The 14,542-nt window shown below is 40.8% G+C and overlaps 2 protein-coding genes across 2 annotated transcripts in view; both read left to right on the top strand.

Annotated features, from left to right (window-relative positions):
* Positions 1–184: 184 nt before the first annotated feature.
* On the top strand, positions 185–3,535 carry LOC146323277 (olfactory receptor 6N1-like). Its single transcript, XM_084723912.1, has 2 exons — positions 185–863; positions 3,231–3,535. The coding sequence occupies exons 1-2, from the start codon at positions 185–187 to the stop codon at positions 3,533–3,535; spliced, it is 984 nt and encodes a 327-aa protein (XP_084580038.1).
* Positions 3,536–9,793: 6,258 nt separating this feature from the next.
* itgav (integrin, alpha V) overlaps positions 9,794–14,542 on the top strand; it is a 43,160-nt gene continuing 38,411 nt past the window's right edge. The window contains exons 1-2 of the mRNA XM_084725489.1: positions 9,794–10,291; positions 13,831–13,958. Of these exons, the coding sequence (XP_084581615.1) occupies positions 10,119–10,291; positions 13,831–13,958 (301 nt within the window). The 5' untranslated portion in view covers positions 9,794–10,118. The remainder of the gene's footprint in view (positions 10,292–13,830; positions 13,959–14,542) is intronic.

The following is a 14,542-nucleotide window of genomic DNA, read 5'->3' as shown; positions in this document are numbered from 1 at the left end:
TTTTCATACTGATGTTTGTCAGGCATGAATTCCAGAGAAATGCAGCTTATGAAGCACACTGTCGATGAATACACACTAATCTTCTTTGTCTTGTTGAAATACATGTTGGATTTTGAATTTTAACTCAGACATTTTTACTTCTTGCTCCATTTTATCCTTTATTCAGTCTGTTTTTTTTACAGACATGGAGACCAACAACAGCCTGAATCCTGCTTATTTTCAGTTGACTCTGTTCACAGATTATGGGTCCCTCAGATATCTGTTCTTCAGTCTGTGTCTGTTGATCTACATGACTATAGTCTCTGCTAACCTTGTCATTATTCTGGCAGTGTGTCTGGAGAAGTCTCTGCATCAGCCCATGTACATGTTTATCTGCTGTCTGTCTTTTAACTCTCTGTACGGCTCAGCCGGCTTCTTCCCCAGGTTTCTGATGGACATTCTGTCTGACACTCATTTGATCTCACGTCCATATTGTTTCTTACAGATATATGTTATTTACACCTATGTAGGACATGAGCTAACTCTGCTCACTGTCATGGCCTATGATCGATTGGTTGCTATCTTCCAACCTTTACACTATCACAGTAAAATGACCTTTAAGATGGTCCGACAGCTTTTGATTTTTGCTTGGCTCTGTCCTACATTTGCGATTGGCTTCTGCATTTATCTATCCAGCCGTTTGCCTTTGTGTGGAAACAAACTGCACAAGCTTTTTTGTACTAACTGGTTTGTGGTTCAGCTCTCCTGTGTGGACACAACTTTGAACAACATAGCAGGTCAGGTTATTTCTTTGACTGCAAGCTTCTTCCCCCTGTTCTTTGTCCTGTACACCTATCTACGGATTCTGCTTGTTTGCAAAAGAAGCTCATCTGAATTCAGAGGAAAGGCATTACAGACCTGCCTGCCTCACATTGTGACGTTTGTGATTTATTTGTTTTCCCTCCTCTGTGAGTTTTTACTGAATCGATTTGAGGCTCTGAAAATGAATCCAGTCATGGCAATTGTTCTGTCTTTAGAATATGTGATCCTTCCTCCCATCAATAACCCTGTAGTTTATGGCCTCAGTCTCCCTCAAATCAAGGGAGCCATTTTTAAATATCTGAAGATCATCAAAAATGTGTCCTGCTGCCAAAATTTAAAACTTAACTGCCAAGTACATCAAACAATGAAGCTTTAAGCCTTTGGTTACCAACCTGGGTACCTGAGGGACACCAGAAATCACAGGGGGTTTCCACGACTTTGTCTGCTCTGAGGTCCTCAAAATCAGATCTACATATGCACATATTGTCCAGGTCCCTGGTCTCCTTTCTGCTACACCTTGCTCTTGAGCCAGACAATACTAAGACTGCTTGCCCCTGCAATTTGATGGCAATTTGTGTAGCAACAAAACGGCCAGTTTCCTGCCTGATCTTGCCCCAGACCCATCTTCTGGGAAACGTCAGCCTCAACTTTCTACCATTCCAAAGCCTCAGTCGTCCAGGAACACAGAGGTTTTGCTTACCAGTATCTCACCAATGTCTCTCCAGTCCCTGATGTTGCTGACACCACATCTGTTACTGAGTCTGTCTTCGTCTCTCCAGTTCCTACTCTGATTGGGCCACATTCATCTCAAACTCCTGTTCAAGTTGGGCTGCAGCCATCTCAAGTTTTTTTTTCCAGTCCCCTGAGCTTGTGCTGCAGAAGTCCACTGATCCTGACTTGCAGTAGTCTTTAGTTCTCATGCTGCAGTCACCTTCTGTTCCTCCTGAGCTGCATTGGTCCTCACTTCATGTACTGCAACAGCCTCTAGTTTCCCTGGCTTCCCTAGCTCACCTGCCAGACTCCCAGTTTGCAATCTCCAGCCTTCCTGAGCTGTTCCTGGCCTCCATCTTTGCGGCCCCATTGACCAATTCCAGCCTTGCAGACCTTTTGCTGGTCTCCTGTTCGGCTCCCCTGCTGCTAGGCTCAAATCCTGTTCTGCAGAAGCCAGAAGATTACTCAAGCCTGCAGCCTTGTTGCTGGCCTCCAAAGAAGATTTGCCTTTGTAGGCCTCCAGGTCATCCTCATGCCCACCTGCCAGAAGTGCTCTGCCAGTCTGGTGGTCCGTACATTTATCATACATTTATCACAAACAAATATGTATGTATTTCTAGCTTACAGTGCACCTGATCCTATGTTGTCATGTTCACACATGCAGTTTGTACACGTGGCAACAAAACAGGATGAACGATCAAATGCTGTCTCACTTTGGATGAGATCAACGTTGGAACTGATACAGACTGTTTGTCAGTGATTCTTTAACTTCTTTGGACAGATCACAGGACTTTAATATTCATTGTATATAGTTTTTCACACAACAGTGATGTGGACTTAGATGTTTTAACTACACAGCTGTTGAACATTTATGTGACAATTCATTACTGCTTTACGTTCTGCACTCTTTTTACTGAAATACTCAGATACTCTGAACATTGAACATTAAAAGTTATTAAAAGATTTGGTCAGTGTTAAAGGGTGTAGCCGTGACATGGCGTCAAGTTTGATGTCTCACCATGAAACATGAAATTGCTATAACTTGGGTGTACATGCTTCAATCTGCACCAAACTTCACAGGTGTCATAAAAGTCCCAGTCTGAACACAAGACATGACAATCAGGAAACAGAGTCATAGCGCCACCTAGTGATGACAGGCAGTGACAGACTTCTGTAAAGCAATGTCCGAAGGCCATGACAATCAAGAGCCTCTTCACCTGGGTTGAATCCTGCCATGAGGCTGCGGCTGCCGCCCCCCCAAGTGGCGTGGTTCAATGCTGCTTGCAGCTTTAATTATTATTATTATTATTATTATTATTATTATTATTATTATTATTATTATTATTATTATCAAACCAAATTAAACAAATTTGAGTGTAGCCAAATGTGTTGGTATCTATTGTTTATGGTTCATTTAGTCCTGTGTTTCCATGTTCACAAGCAGGGGAAAAAACACATGAGAGTTTGTACACGTGGCAGCAAAACAGGATAAAAGATCTGCAACTGTCTCAGTTTGGTTGAGATCAACGTAGGTCTCCCTAAGATCTTATTTGCATGAACTGACACAGACTCTTTTCTCGGTTATTCTGTAAGATTTTTTGGATGCATTGCAGGACTTTAGTTTAGTTCATAACATATAACTTCTTTACTATGTTACTAACTTCATAACTTCTTTGTCCTGTACACCTATCTACGGATTCTGCTTGTTTGCAGGAGAGGTTCGTCTGAAATCAGAGGAAAGGCGTTACAGACCTGCCTGCCTCATGTAGTGACATTTGTGACCTATTCAGTCTCTCTCTTCTGTGAGCGCTCACTGACTCGATTTGAAGCCGATAATATTAATCCAGTCATCACAATTGTTTTATCATTAGAGTATTTGATCATTCCTCCCATCAATAACCCTCTAGTTTATGGACTGAATCTGCCCCAAATCAGAGGAGCCATTTTTAGACTTTTGATGATACAAAAAATGTGTCCTGCTGCCAAATGGCGGCACAAACTTTTGTGGAAATCCATTCAGTAGTTGCTGAGATATTAGAGTCTGGACTAAATTGGAGGATGAACAAGCTGTCAACCAACATTGCCATCCTCAGTGGAGGACCAGCTTCTGAAGTGACAAGAAAGAGGAAATATATATATATATATATACATATATATACATACATCTATATATATATATATATATATATATATATATATATATATAGAGAGAGAGAGAGAGAGATAGATAGATAGATAGATAGATAGATAGATAGATAGATAGATAGATAGATAGATAGATACATATATATATAGACACACACACACATGTATACATACATACATATTCATATATATATTTATATGGTAGTGAATTATGGCAGTGAATTTAATCTGAAGTCACCACTGTGTTTGAATATAGGTTGCACTTTAAAAGCACACATGACTGGCCTTGCCGCTATGGTATTGGTAAAATGGATGGTATGAATCTTCTTAGATAATTTAAGAACAATATAGAATGGCTGTAGCCTTCCACAGGATTTAAACCACCTGACCTACACACTCAAAACAAGTAACTGACTGTTGTATCATCAGCAAACTTGATGACTGTGTTGGAGCTGTGGCTGAACATGGAGTGTAGAAGGGGGTTGGGTATGCAGCCCCCTGAGGGATGACAGTGTTGAGAGTGTGAGTACAGGATGTGGCACTGCCTATATTCATACAGCATGGGGCCTGCCTGTCAGGAAGTTCAGGATCCAGTCACACAGGCCGCTGCTGAGGCCTACATCTCTGAGTTTGAAATGAGCTTGTAGGGCACATTGTTACTGAAGTTTCCCTGGTCCAGGTGGGAGACGTCAGTTGGCTGGTCCAGGTAGATGGTGTCATCCTTTAATCAGTTTGCACACAAATTGCAGTGAGCCCACGAGAGAAAAGGTGATCAAAGTTTTGACTAACCACTCGAAGCATTTCTGACGCAACCTTAGAATACAAATCTGAGCCTGTCAGAGGCAAACAAGCAAGCATCAGCTGCTGATGAAGAGCCTGACAGTTTCTATCACTCTTCTCTGCTTCCATCACAGTTAGTTTTGTGGTTTGTGGTAATTTAGAGACTTTTTTAAAGTTTACAGCCTGCCATGCTGTTGCATCGCTCTGTGTACAATGACCCAAATAAAAAACAAGAACTGAGACCTAATTACGGACCACTCATTTATATTCTCTAAAAAAATATTTATGATTCTCCGTCTTCATTATTCTTCACTTAAATCTTCTCCTGGTGCATTTTTGTAAGCTTCTATCCATTTTACCCCATTTTACTCTGTCTGAGAAATTGTGTCTTGAAATATTCACCGTACATGAGTGAAAACAAAGGAGTTATTTGTGTTTATTCTGCTGGTAAATGGTTCCTTCTTGTGGTGGACTGCAGTCTCCTGTCTTACCACTAGGTAGCAGCAACACCATTGAAATCATGTCTGATAATTCAGTGCTGCTGGTGTGTGTGTGTGTGTGTGCTGTAGTCCCAACATGAAGTTCCATTGAGCATCTTGTTAAAAACCACACTTCACATTTGTATCTGCAAGATTGAAGTTCAAAGCCTTACTTCCTCTATCTCTTCTTCTGTGGTCTCCACAATACAATACTTCATTCACATGCTCCTCAGGTGGTTCCTTTTCCTGACTTGAGAAGTTGTTCTTCAGGCTAAGGTGTGTTCATGAGTGTTTAAGCTGTAATGTTGAAACAACATGGACTTTGAAGGTTTGTATCACAAACTGATTTTGCCCCATGGGTTGTTTCTGCACCAGTGCTTTGCCTAAAACCACTAAAATATCTCTAATAAATCATTTTTCTAACTAATCCAGGTTACTTTACATGGACTGAAACTAACTTACATTACAGCCTGACATTGTTTCCAAAGTCATATTTAAGCACATTTCAAGCAGCATTTCCTGCTCTTTATAAATGTGGCAGGTATTACATAATATTAAGACATGTTTTATACATATTATAAAAATGATTAGGCCCATGTCATTTCCTCATCACATTTAATCTGATGTCATTGTGCTATAAACGACCAAAATTATGTTTCATGATTTAATTCTACAGAAAGGCAAAAAAAAAATGTGAGGAAAATTTCATGTTTCATGTTTCAAAATGTGTCACCTGTCTGTAAGCAGACTTGTTGGTCTGTATAACCTGACTGAGCCAATAAACAATCAATCAATGGACAAATAACCTGAACTCACTGAGTGAAGCCACAGAGTGACAAGCGAGGCCTTAGTGGAGAGTCATCTTCAATTTGTGCAAAAGCAATCAATCTGGAAAAGTGAACCATTCAGTCACAAAGTGGTTTATTGTGAAACTAATGCAGTTACAGTTTCAACCAGTTTCAAGCACTTTGTCCAAAACTCCAAGCACTTTTCAAACCTTCTACAAATCCCATTAAAATTCAAGGATTTTCAAGGATTTTCAGCACCCATAAGAACCCTGTTCTGTGCAATAAATAAATTAATAAAAAGTTTCTTACATCATCCGACATGTTTCTTTGTATATGATGTCAACAGCTTGGCGAGTTGTTGTTCAGACTTAAGGGATGTTAACTTTAATTTTCACAGTTGGAAACTCATTTTTCCAATTATTCTGACATCACATGAATACAGGATTGTTCCCTTTTGCTGCTTCATATTTTTCTGCTTTAGTATTTGTTAGACTAAATGGAGATGAATGACAAAGAGGTCCAGCTCTCATGGTACCTTCATTTGTAACCAGCACAATGCAGACACAGGTGCACCACCTATTATGCTCATTATCCAGTGAAGAGCAGCTCCTGAATGGAGTTTAATGTTAGTATCTAACAAAAACGTGAAAATGTGTTTGACTTAGTTTTTTCTCACTGACAAATGGTTTAGTGACTAGTTTAGGCGAAATTAAATTGTTCCCACACGCCTGAAACCAGTGATGTGAAGGTAAATGTAAGTAAAAACTCATAAAACACTTAACGTCTCTATTTAACATCTGCTGTTTATGTTTCACGTTTATTTGGAGGCAGCCAAGACTTAGGTCTTCAATCTGTACAATGAAAAAGTGCCATTTCTGCCAAGAAACACACACACACACACACACACACACACACACACACACACACACACACACACACACACACACACACATCACTGGGGTTTACATGGCGTGGAAAATAGGCTATGCATCTGTGCTCTACATGGTACGTAATCTGCATAGCTAAGCCTTACACAATGTCCATTACACCATCTCTCTTACACAAATACACAAGCATGCTCTCTCATGTTCTTTTTCTTCCTGTAACACACACACACACACACACACACACACACACACACACACACACACACACAGACACACACACAGACATGCAACTTAATCATGACATGCAAACCAGGCCTACATGTTTATTTTGATGGCTAACAGCATCTACATGTCTGTGCCTCATACTGCATGTATTCACTTCCCACACACACAGACACACACACACACACACACACACACACACACACACACACACACACAACCTCCCCCCTCCTGTGAATCTCATGGGAGTTCTGCCACACATTCTTGAGCGCAAACTTCATTGTAGCGGTGATTCAGAGCAGCTCATGGCCAAATAAGACGAAAAGCCCTCAGCTCACTCACTGGGTGTGCATCTGAATCTGAGCTGTTGCTGTACACACACACACACACACACACACACACACACACACACACACACACACACACACACACACACACACAACTGCTGTGGATTTAAAGACAACAGTTATAACTCACTGTGAACTGGATGCATTACCAAAGTTATTTGTGTAAGAGTCTTATGTACTGTACAACGTTTGTGTGTAGACAAGGTTATGTCTCTGTAAGACTGCCAAACTTTACTTTTTAGACGTGTGACAGCGAAAGTTGCATTAAAGGGAAAAGCAGCATTTTTCATCCAGTCAGTGCTGATAATCCACAGACCTTGTGAGCAGTTTCATGTAAGAACCACTTTCCCAGTAGATTCCACTGCAGCTGATATTTATATTTATTTATATATTATATTTATTTGTGTTTACGTATTGTAATGTTGGTCATGATGGTGGTACATGGAGAGCCTAATATTTTCTGAGGTGGTACGTGCTGTAAAAAATTTCAGAAACACTAGTTTAGTTGACCATCACCTTAGATGTAATATATGAAACTAGACAGGACGATGCCACTCAGCCTTGCCGGCAATTTAACCCAGTGGTCACCTGCGATATCGCAGCGAAAATTTCCTGTTGACTGATGACGAAATGCAAAAAGGTTGGTTCTGACTCTTTCTATTAGGAGTTTTGGATCCATGGAGGTTTGATATCAGTAAAACCTCCCTTGAGCAGAGAAAAAAGATTTAAAAATCTGTATCATCATCACAGTGTAAAACCTATGGGCTGGGGCCACGCCCTGGAGCTCAGCTGGTTGAGTGTGCGCCTCATGTATGGAGGCTGTCGGTCCTCTGTAGCAGCTGCCGGGTCGACTCCAGGTCAACTCCAGGTCGACCCATTTGCTGCATGTCATCCCCTCTTCCTCTACCCCCTGTCATATCCTCAGCTGTCACTATCAAATAAAGGCAAAAATGCCCCAGAAAATAACCTTAAAAAAATGGGGCGAGCAGGAGAAACACTACTGTGCATATTCAGAGGGCTGTATAAAGAGGAAGCAAACCTGAAAGATGGAAAAATATCTTGGCTTTTGTGCCTGATAAGCAATTGTTACTGGTCTGAATGGGTGCCATCTTTGCATGCTGTATCTCATTTCATTTATTATAATACATCTATGCTAATCGTGCACAACCCTAATTTTAACCCCATAAAAAAAATCAAGTTTAAGTGTATGATATTTTTAGAATATTTTCTCTGCTTTACCTTCAAGCCTCAGACAGCCCTTTCTGATGGGAATCCACTGCTATGCTATTGAATCCCTCTCTCCAAAGTAACCAAAGTCCTTTGGCAAAAACATTTTATCAAGACCACAGTCTCGATCTGTTAGCATGTTTTAAAGGGTTAGTTCAGAATCACTTATGTCACACAATAACACAAACAAACTAACAGATGGAGGCAGCGGTAGACGAACAACTCCTGTGTTTTGTAAGATAAGATTACTGTTTCTGCAAAAAGAGTCAGGTTGCTTTGGAAAAAGTGATATTTGGCTTATATACAGTGGTTTTCCAGCAGAAAAGGCTGTTGAGCAGCAAGGTAAATATAAAATATTAAAATATTCTAAATGTAGCAAACACTGAGATTGATTTTTAGGTGTCTAAAACATGGATTGCTGCTGGCCCTGTCCACAGCTGGATGTCACTCAGCTTCCTACACTGGTACTCCTGCTGCTTCTCCAAACTGGGGGGCGTGTCGTTATTATCACTATACCAGCACTCTTGTTCAAACACACAGGTGATCATCATGAGTTTATGACAGCAGAAAAACTTTGTAGGAAAATCAACATGAAAAACAGAAAAAAAAAAAAAAAAAAAATCCCCCTCCCCGCCCTTCAAAATAAAATGTCCCTATTTTGGCGACGCCAGACAGACTGTCTTGCAGAAGTGTGTCTGTCTGATGGAGCGGAATGAACTTCCTGTTGTGAATCAAGACTCTGCTGCATCAAGTTGAGCGCAGCCACACTGGAAAACACAGGAAACAGATTTGTCCTTCATAATAAAAGTATGATATGGACTGTCTTTTAAAAAGTATTGAGATTAATTTCTGTTAAAAAACGGTTGATTGATGTATTTGAATGCATTGTTGAGTGATTTGTAAAATCATGTGCACACATCTGTACAGAAATACTATAACAGGACTATACACACAACACTGAAAACAGAAAGGACCGGCCATCCTACTATTAATGCAAGAGCCCAATTACATGATGTATATGGAGTGAGAATTAGACTTATCTGTCTGCTGCATTCTTGTTAGTGTGTATAACTAAAGAACAGGTTCACTATGGGACTGTAAACTGTGTCTGGGCATTCCTGAAAGTCCAGCTTATGCTGTGTGAAAGAAAAAAAGTTCACATGGATTGTACTGACTCTGAACCTATTGGAATGACTGTAAAATGACCACTGTAGGTTTGTTAACAATTATAGAGCACAAACTCTCGCTGTGAGGCTAAAACACATGGGTGGAAAAATGTTTTTGCTGTTTGCTCATGTGGACACCACTCCTGTCTACACAAGGATGCTTTTATTTTGAAAGGAGTAAACCGGACGTCATAGGCTTTGACGTAGCGGCAGCTGGTTGGAACAAGCGATGACACACACACACACACACACACACAGTGACGGCCTCTCCCGGACTGTTCCCGTGTTTCTGCTGCTTTTATCAGCTAAAACAAGCTAACGACCGGACCGGACAGAATCAGGCTCTCCGCTCGGTCCTTTCACGGCTCCGGTTCAAACCGGTTTATTAAAGACTGAACGTTACATGACGACGCGTTGTGTTCACGGTTGTGGGACAGCGGAGCTCCTGTTAGCAGACTTTCGGTGGTGAATCAGTGTGTGGGGACTCTGTGGGTGGATTCAGACCGCAGCTTCATCTTCATCCGTGTTTCCAGCAGGAGGGAGGAGGTCTCTGTCCGCGGCAGCCATGGCAGGAGGACGTCCGGCTCTGGCTCTCCTCGTCCCGGTCCTGGTTCTGGTCCTGGTTCGCCGCTGCGGCTCCTTCAACCTGGACGTGGACAAACCGTCCGTGTACTCCGGACCAGAGGGCAGCTACTTCGGCTTCTCCGTGGACTTCTTCAAACCTTCCAACAACCAGAAGTAAGACAGAGTAGATGATGAAGAAGATGATGAAGATGTAGTTAGAGCTGATGTCTAAACTTAACAACAGGGCGTCTGTCCCTTAAACACCATTAATATCAGCTTACATTACTGTCAACAGAACTAGCTTACATTACTCGGCCTAATGTTGTCACTTTGCTAATTTTTCTGTGTTAATACGCATTTATTTCTGTTATAATGAGTCTTAAACTTCATGAAAATATGTAACAGCTGATCCAAAAGTTTTTTCCTCAGTGTGTCATTATAATAATTAAGGCCTTTTAAGTACCTTCTCCTCTAAACTTTCAATCTTAAAGGGACAGTTCACCCCAAAATCAAAAATACACATTTTACCTCTTACCTGTAGTGCTATTTATCCATCTATGTAGTTTTGATGTGAGCTGCAGGGTAGATATCAGCTGTTGAGATGTCTGTCTTTTCTCCAGTATAATAGTACAAGATGGCAGTTAGCTTGTGGTTCTCAAAGTTTCCATAAAAAGACACGGCTGTTGTCAGCTATGGCTGTAACTAATGACTATTTTAATAGTCAATTAATCGGTCAGTTATTTTCCTGATTGACCGATCAATAGTCGTTTGTTTTAAACTGATAGAGAATGGTGAAAAATGTCACCACCCAAAAATATTCAGTTTACTGTCAGAGAGGAGTAAAGAAACCAGAAAATATTTATATTTAAGAAGCCGAGACCAGAGAATTTTGGCTTTTTTCTGAAAAAATGCAAACTGATTAATTGATTATCAAAATAGTTGGGGATTACTTTAATAATGAATTGTTGCAGCTCTATAGTCAACCAAAGAAAATCCTGGTCAACTGATATTTTGCCTACTCTTTGATGAATGGATTAGACACTGAACGCTAACTTTATCTGTAGTTTTTTATCAATTTTTCCACGTCAAAATGATTTCTTGTTGTTAGCCACACACTGGCAATCCCAGTATGTCTTGGGTTGAGTCTGTTGACCAATCAGAGGCTGTGTTCCTGACTTTTCAACCAATTAGAAGTTGTGTTCCTGACTTGTCAGTCAATCAGAGGTTGTGTCACTGACTTGTGAGCCAATTTGAGGCTGTGATCCTGACTTGTGTGTGACGGCACTGTTCCAGGGGTGTATTAATAGCTCAATGCACTGATCTCAACACAAGATTGACTTTTCAAAATGAAATGTGTGTTGATGATGGTAATGAGCTCAGCTGTATGCATCACATCAGCCCTCAAGTGAGGGTAGAAACGTAATTGTTTAATTGACTGATTGTTGACATCCCTGGTTGGTAGCTGTACCTCAGAAGTAAGAAAATAGTTAGAAAATAGTCCTACATGAAACTGCTCAAAACATCAAGTTTCATTATATTGTAGAGAAGGCAGACATATAACAACTACTATGGTTGATATCGCCAAAACTCAAAACAGTTTTTGAGTCAGGTTTCTTCCCCTGGTGCTAATATTTCCACTGTCTGAGGTTTTACATTGTGCCAGTCATGTGGAGACTCAGTGGTTCAGCTGCGGTGTCACTACAACACACATCATATGTCTCAAATTTTCCTGTTCCTGTTTCCTACTGAAGTCTCAGAGTATCTGTTTATGAAGATAGCAACACCAGCTACAAATGATGTCTACTAAATTTAATTTATTAGATAGTTTTGTGCTTATTATGTTTCAAATATTAGATGGCCCTACATGGATTTGCTGCAGCAGTTGTATAGAGGAAAAGGTAAAGTTTGTCATCGGGGATGGATTTGCTGCAGCAGTTGTATAGAGGTAAAGTTTGTCATCGGGGATGGATTTGCTGCAGCAGTTGTATAGAGGTAAAGTTTGTCATCGGGGCACATCATGGAGTCTCTGGTGAGGTTATAGAGAGCATCGTGCATGAGTACATCACACACCTGTATATTAAACATGAAACACGAAAAGAGATCCTCTGGTAACGAAAGACAATCATCAGTCCTAACACTTTACACGCATTTACATCATCTCATGTAACGTGTGCAGAATTTGAAATAAGTTCATATTGTGAAATTCTGGCCAATAACTAACAGTTTGTCTGATTTCGATATCAGTGTTATTTTTTTGTTCTTAAATTTGTTTTTGGTTCTATCCCCCTTTTTGTACCTGTGAAACAAAGAAATTTTAATCATAAAAACGTAACTTATAACAGTGGGGGAGGGGCCCCCTGGGGCGGTGCAGAGCCACTGAAGGGGGGCGTGGAAGACCAGGTGAGACTTACAGAATGAATGCCAGAAGAAGTTTGAGAACCCCTGACTTATAACTTTACTGTTTTAAGTCATGCAACCCTTCCTTACACTATTAATGAATGAGCACAAATTCAATCATACAAATTTATGAAACAACTTTAATATATGTATTTATTTAGCTGAAGATGGTCATTTTTCTGAAAAAGAAAAGTTTCAAAGGCCGTTTTAGCCTGATTTACAACTTCCTACTCGACGAGAAACATTTTCTAGCACTTACATACTCTTACAAACTGATGGAGGGATGTCAGGAGCTTTTAACACTGGAGATTTTGAGGAGGCAGATGTCAGAAAAATGATGATGACTGGGCTCTCTGTTTGTAATCAGCTTCCTCATGTCTTTTTTTTAAAATGGGTGGTGAGATTTGATGTGTTAACATTCTTGCCTCTTTTTGAAATGTCTCTGGAACATGTTTCACAAATTGCATGTGGCTGATCTGTCTCTGAGACTGTTTAATACTCCCACATGGTCAACATTTTCTTACTTTTTAATTTGAAAACAAACTACATGAGCATGCAGCATCCATTTCCTTCCTCTGCTTCTTCTTAGAATTAGCAGCAGGGTTTACCAGATGTGGTTAGTTGAATCCGACTAAAGTTATTAAGTAAGTGTCATCTTATTTTGCTGATGAGCTGATTGCAGTCAAAATGGCAAATATGAGCCGATAATTTGGTGCCTCCTGAACTGGAGCAGAAGAATGAAAATATGTGCATGGTTCATGTTTTAAGAAGGCACTTTCTGCTCAGCTCTTAGGAATGAAGCTGGTGTATTTTCATCTCATTGCCCTCATTTCCTGACAGACTAAAAGCAGCGACATCAATCAATGAAACTGACTCAGTCTGAGTGAACCAGTGACCTGTAAACAGCACAGTGTCTGACAGCTCAGCATCCTTGAAGCGTAAACATTTTTTTTCCTCGTGAATGGACCTTTTTCACTGCAGCCATACTGATGTGGAATAACAGCGTAAACACAGATGTTACCAATGATATTAAGGTCCCGTCCCATCTAACAGAGCCGTCATGCACAATAAGGCCCTGTTTACGCGACCTGGTGAGAACACACTCAGGATGCTCAGACCACATCGAGAGGTGGTCTGGGCTGTGTGTGACCACGTTCTTTCAGCAGTCTGTCCTGGACCACATTAAAGGACATCCTGCTTAACTGACGTCCTGTGTAAATGACGTGTTTGGGCTCTCTGTTTTGCAGTAGATTTTTGTCAGTCAAAGTCATGTCAAAGCGTTTATTGTCATATGTCCTCTCCTCTCCTCTCCTCAGGTCAGATGTTCTGATCGGAGCTCCTCGGGCCAACACGTCGTCCTCGGGCAGTGTTGTGGAGAGGGGAGCGGTGTATAGCTGTCCCTGGAGCTCCTCAGCCTGCCAGCAGCTGCTGTTCGATAACTCAGGTACCCAAAACTCTTATTTCTGTTTCACATGTCAGCGCAGCTATGAGGACGTGCTGAGATTAAAAACCTGCTGCTGCTTTATTCAGCTGTTTACAGTCAGCCTGAGACTGAGGCCCTGTTTCCCTACATAAACCCATTAACCCTCAACAACTACCCCCTTACTCCCCTTCCCTTCCTCTTCCTTTCTGTAACTGTGGGGTTTCTTGTAACATAGAGCAAAGAAATTGTCAGAATCCTAATCGTTAAGCCAGGACACTTGATTATCACAGCAGAACTGAACAGTCTGTTCATTTGAATTAGGGTTGTGTTATTGAATGAATATTCCGGCTGTTGGTGATTGGATTTTTGTCATTTTGCTAATCTAATGGTCTGCAGAGTTAGAATTTCATTCAGCTGGACAGGACACACCCACTGAGGATGAGTGAGAGGAAAATTGTGAATTTATGATGGAAGACGTGAATTTAAAATTCAGTTTCAAAAGTGACTACCAATAAATCCATCCGCTGGTTGTGAAACCTGTGCAGGAGATGGTCATATAATTCACCTGTGGCCATGTGTAGCCTATATTGTTTGATCAATAAAAT

Source organism: Lutjanus erythropterus, chromosome 8 (assembly GCF_056507025.1).
Source record: "Lutjanus erythropterus isolate fLutEry1 chromosome 8, fLutEry1.hap2, whole genome shotgun sequence".
In the NCBI taxonomy this organism is placed as follows: domain Eukaryota; kingdom Metazoa; phylum Chordata; class Actinopteri; order Lutjaniformes; family Lutjanidae; genus Lutjanus; species Lutjanus erythropterus.
The sequence above is the reverse complement of the archived record's forward strand: the minus strand, read 5'-3'. Positions and strand labels throughout refer to the sequence as shown.

Coding starts and splice junctions, on each gene's coding strand:
- LOC146323277 (XM_084723912.1), top strand. CDS start 185: ATGGAGACCAACAACAGCCTGAATCCTGCTTATTTTCAGTTGACTCTG. Junction 864..3,230: donor TCTGCTTGTTTGCAAAAGAA/GCTCATCTGAAT, acceptor TTTGCAGGAGAG/GTTCGTCTGAAATCAGAGGA.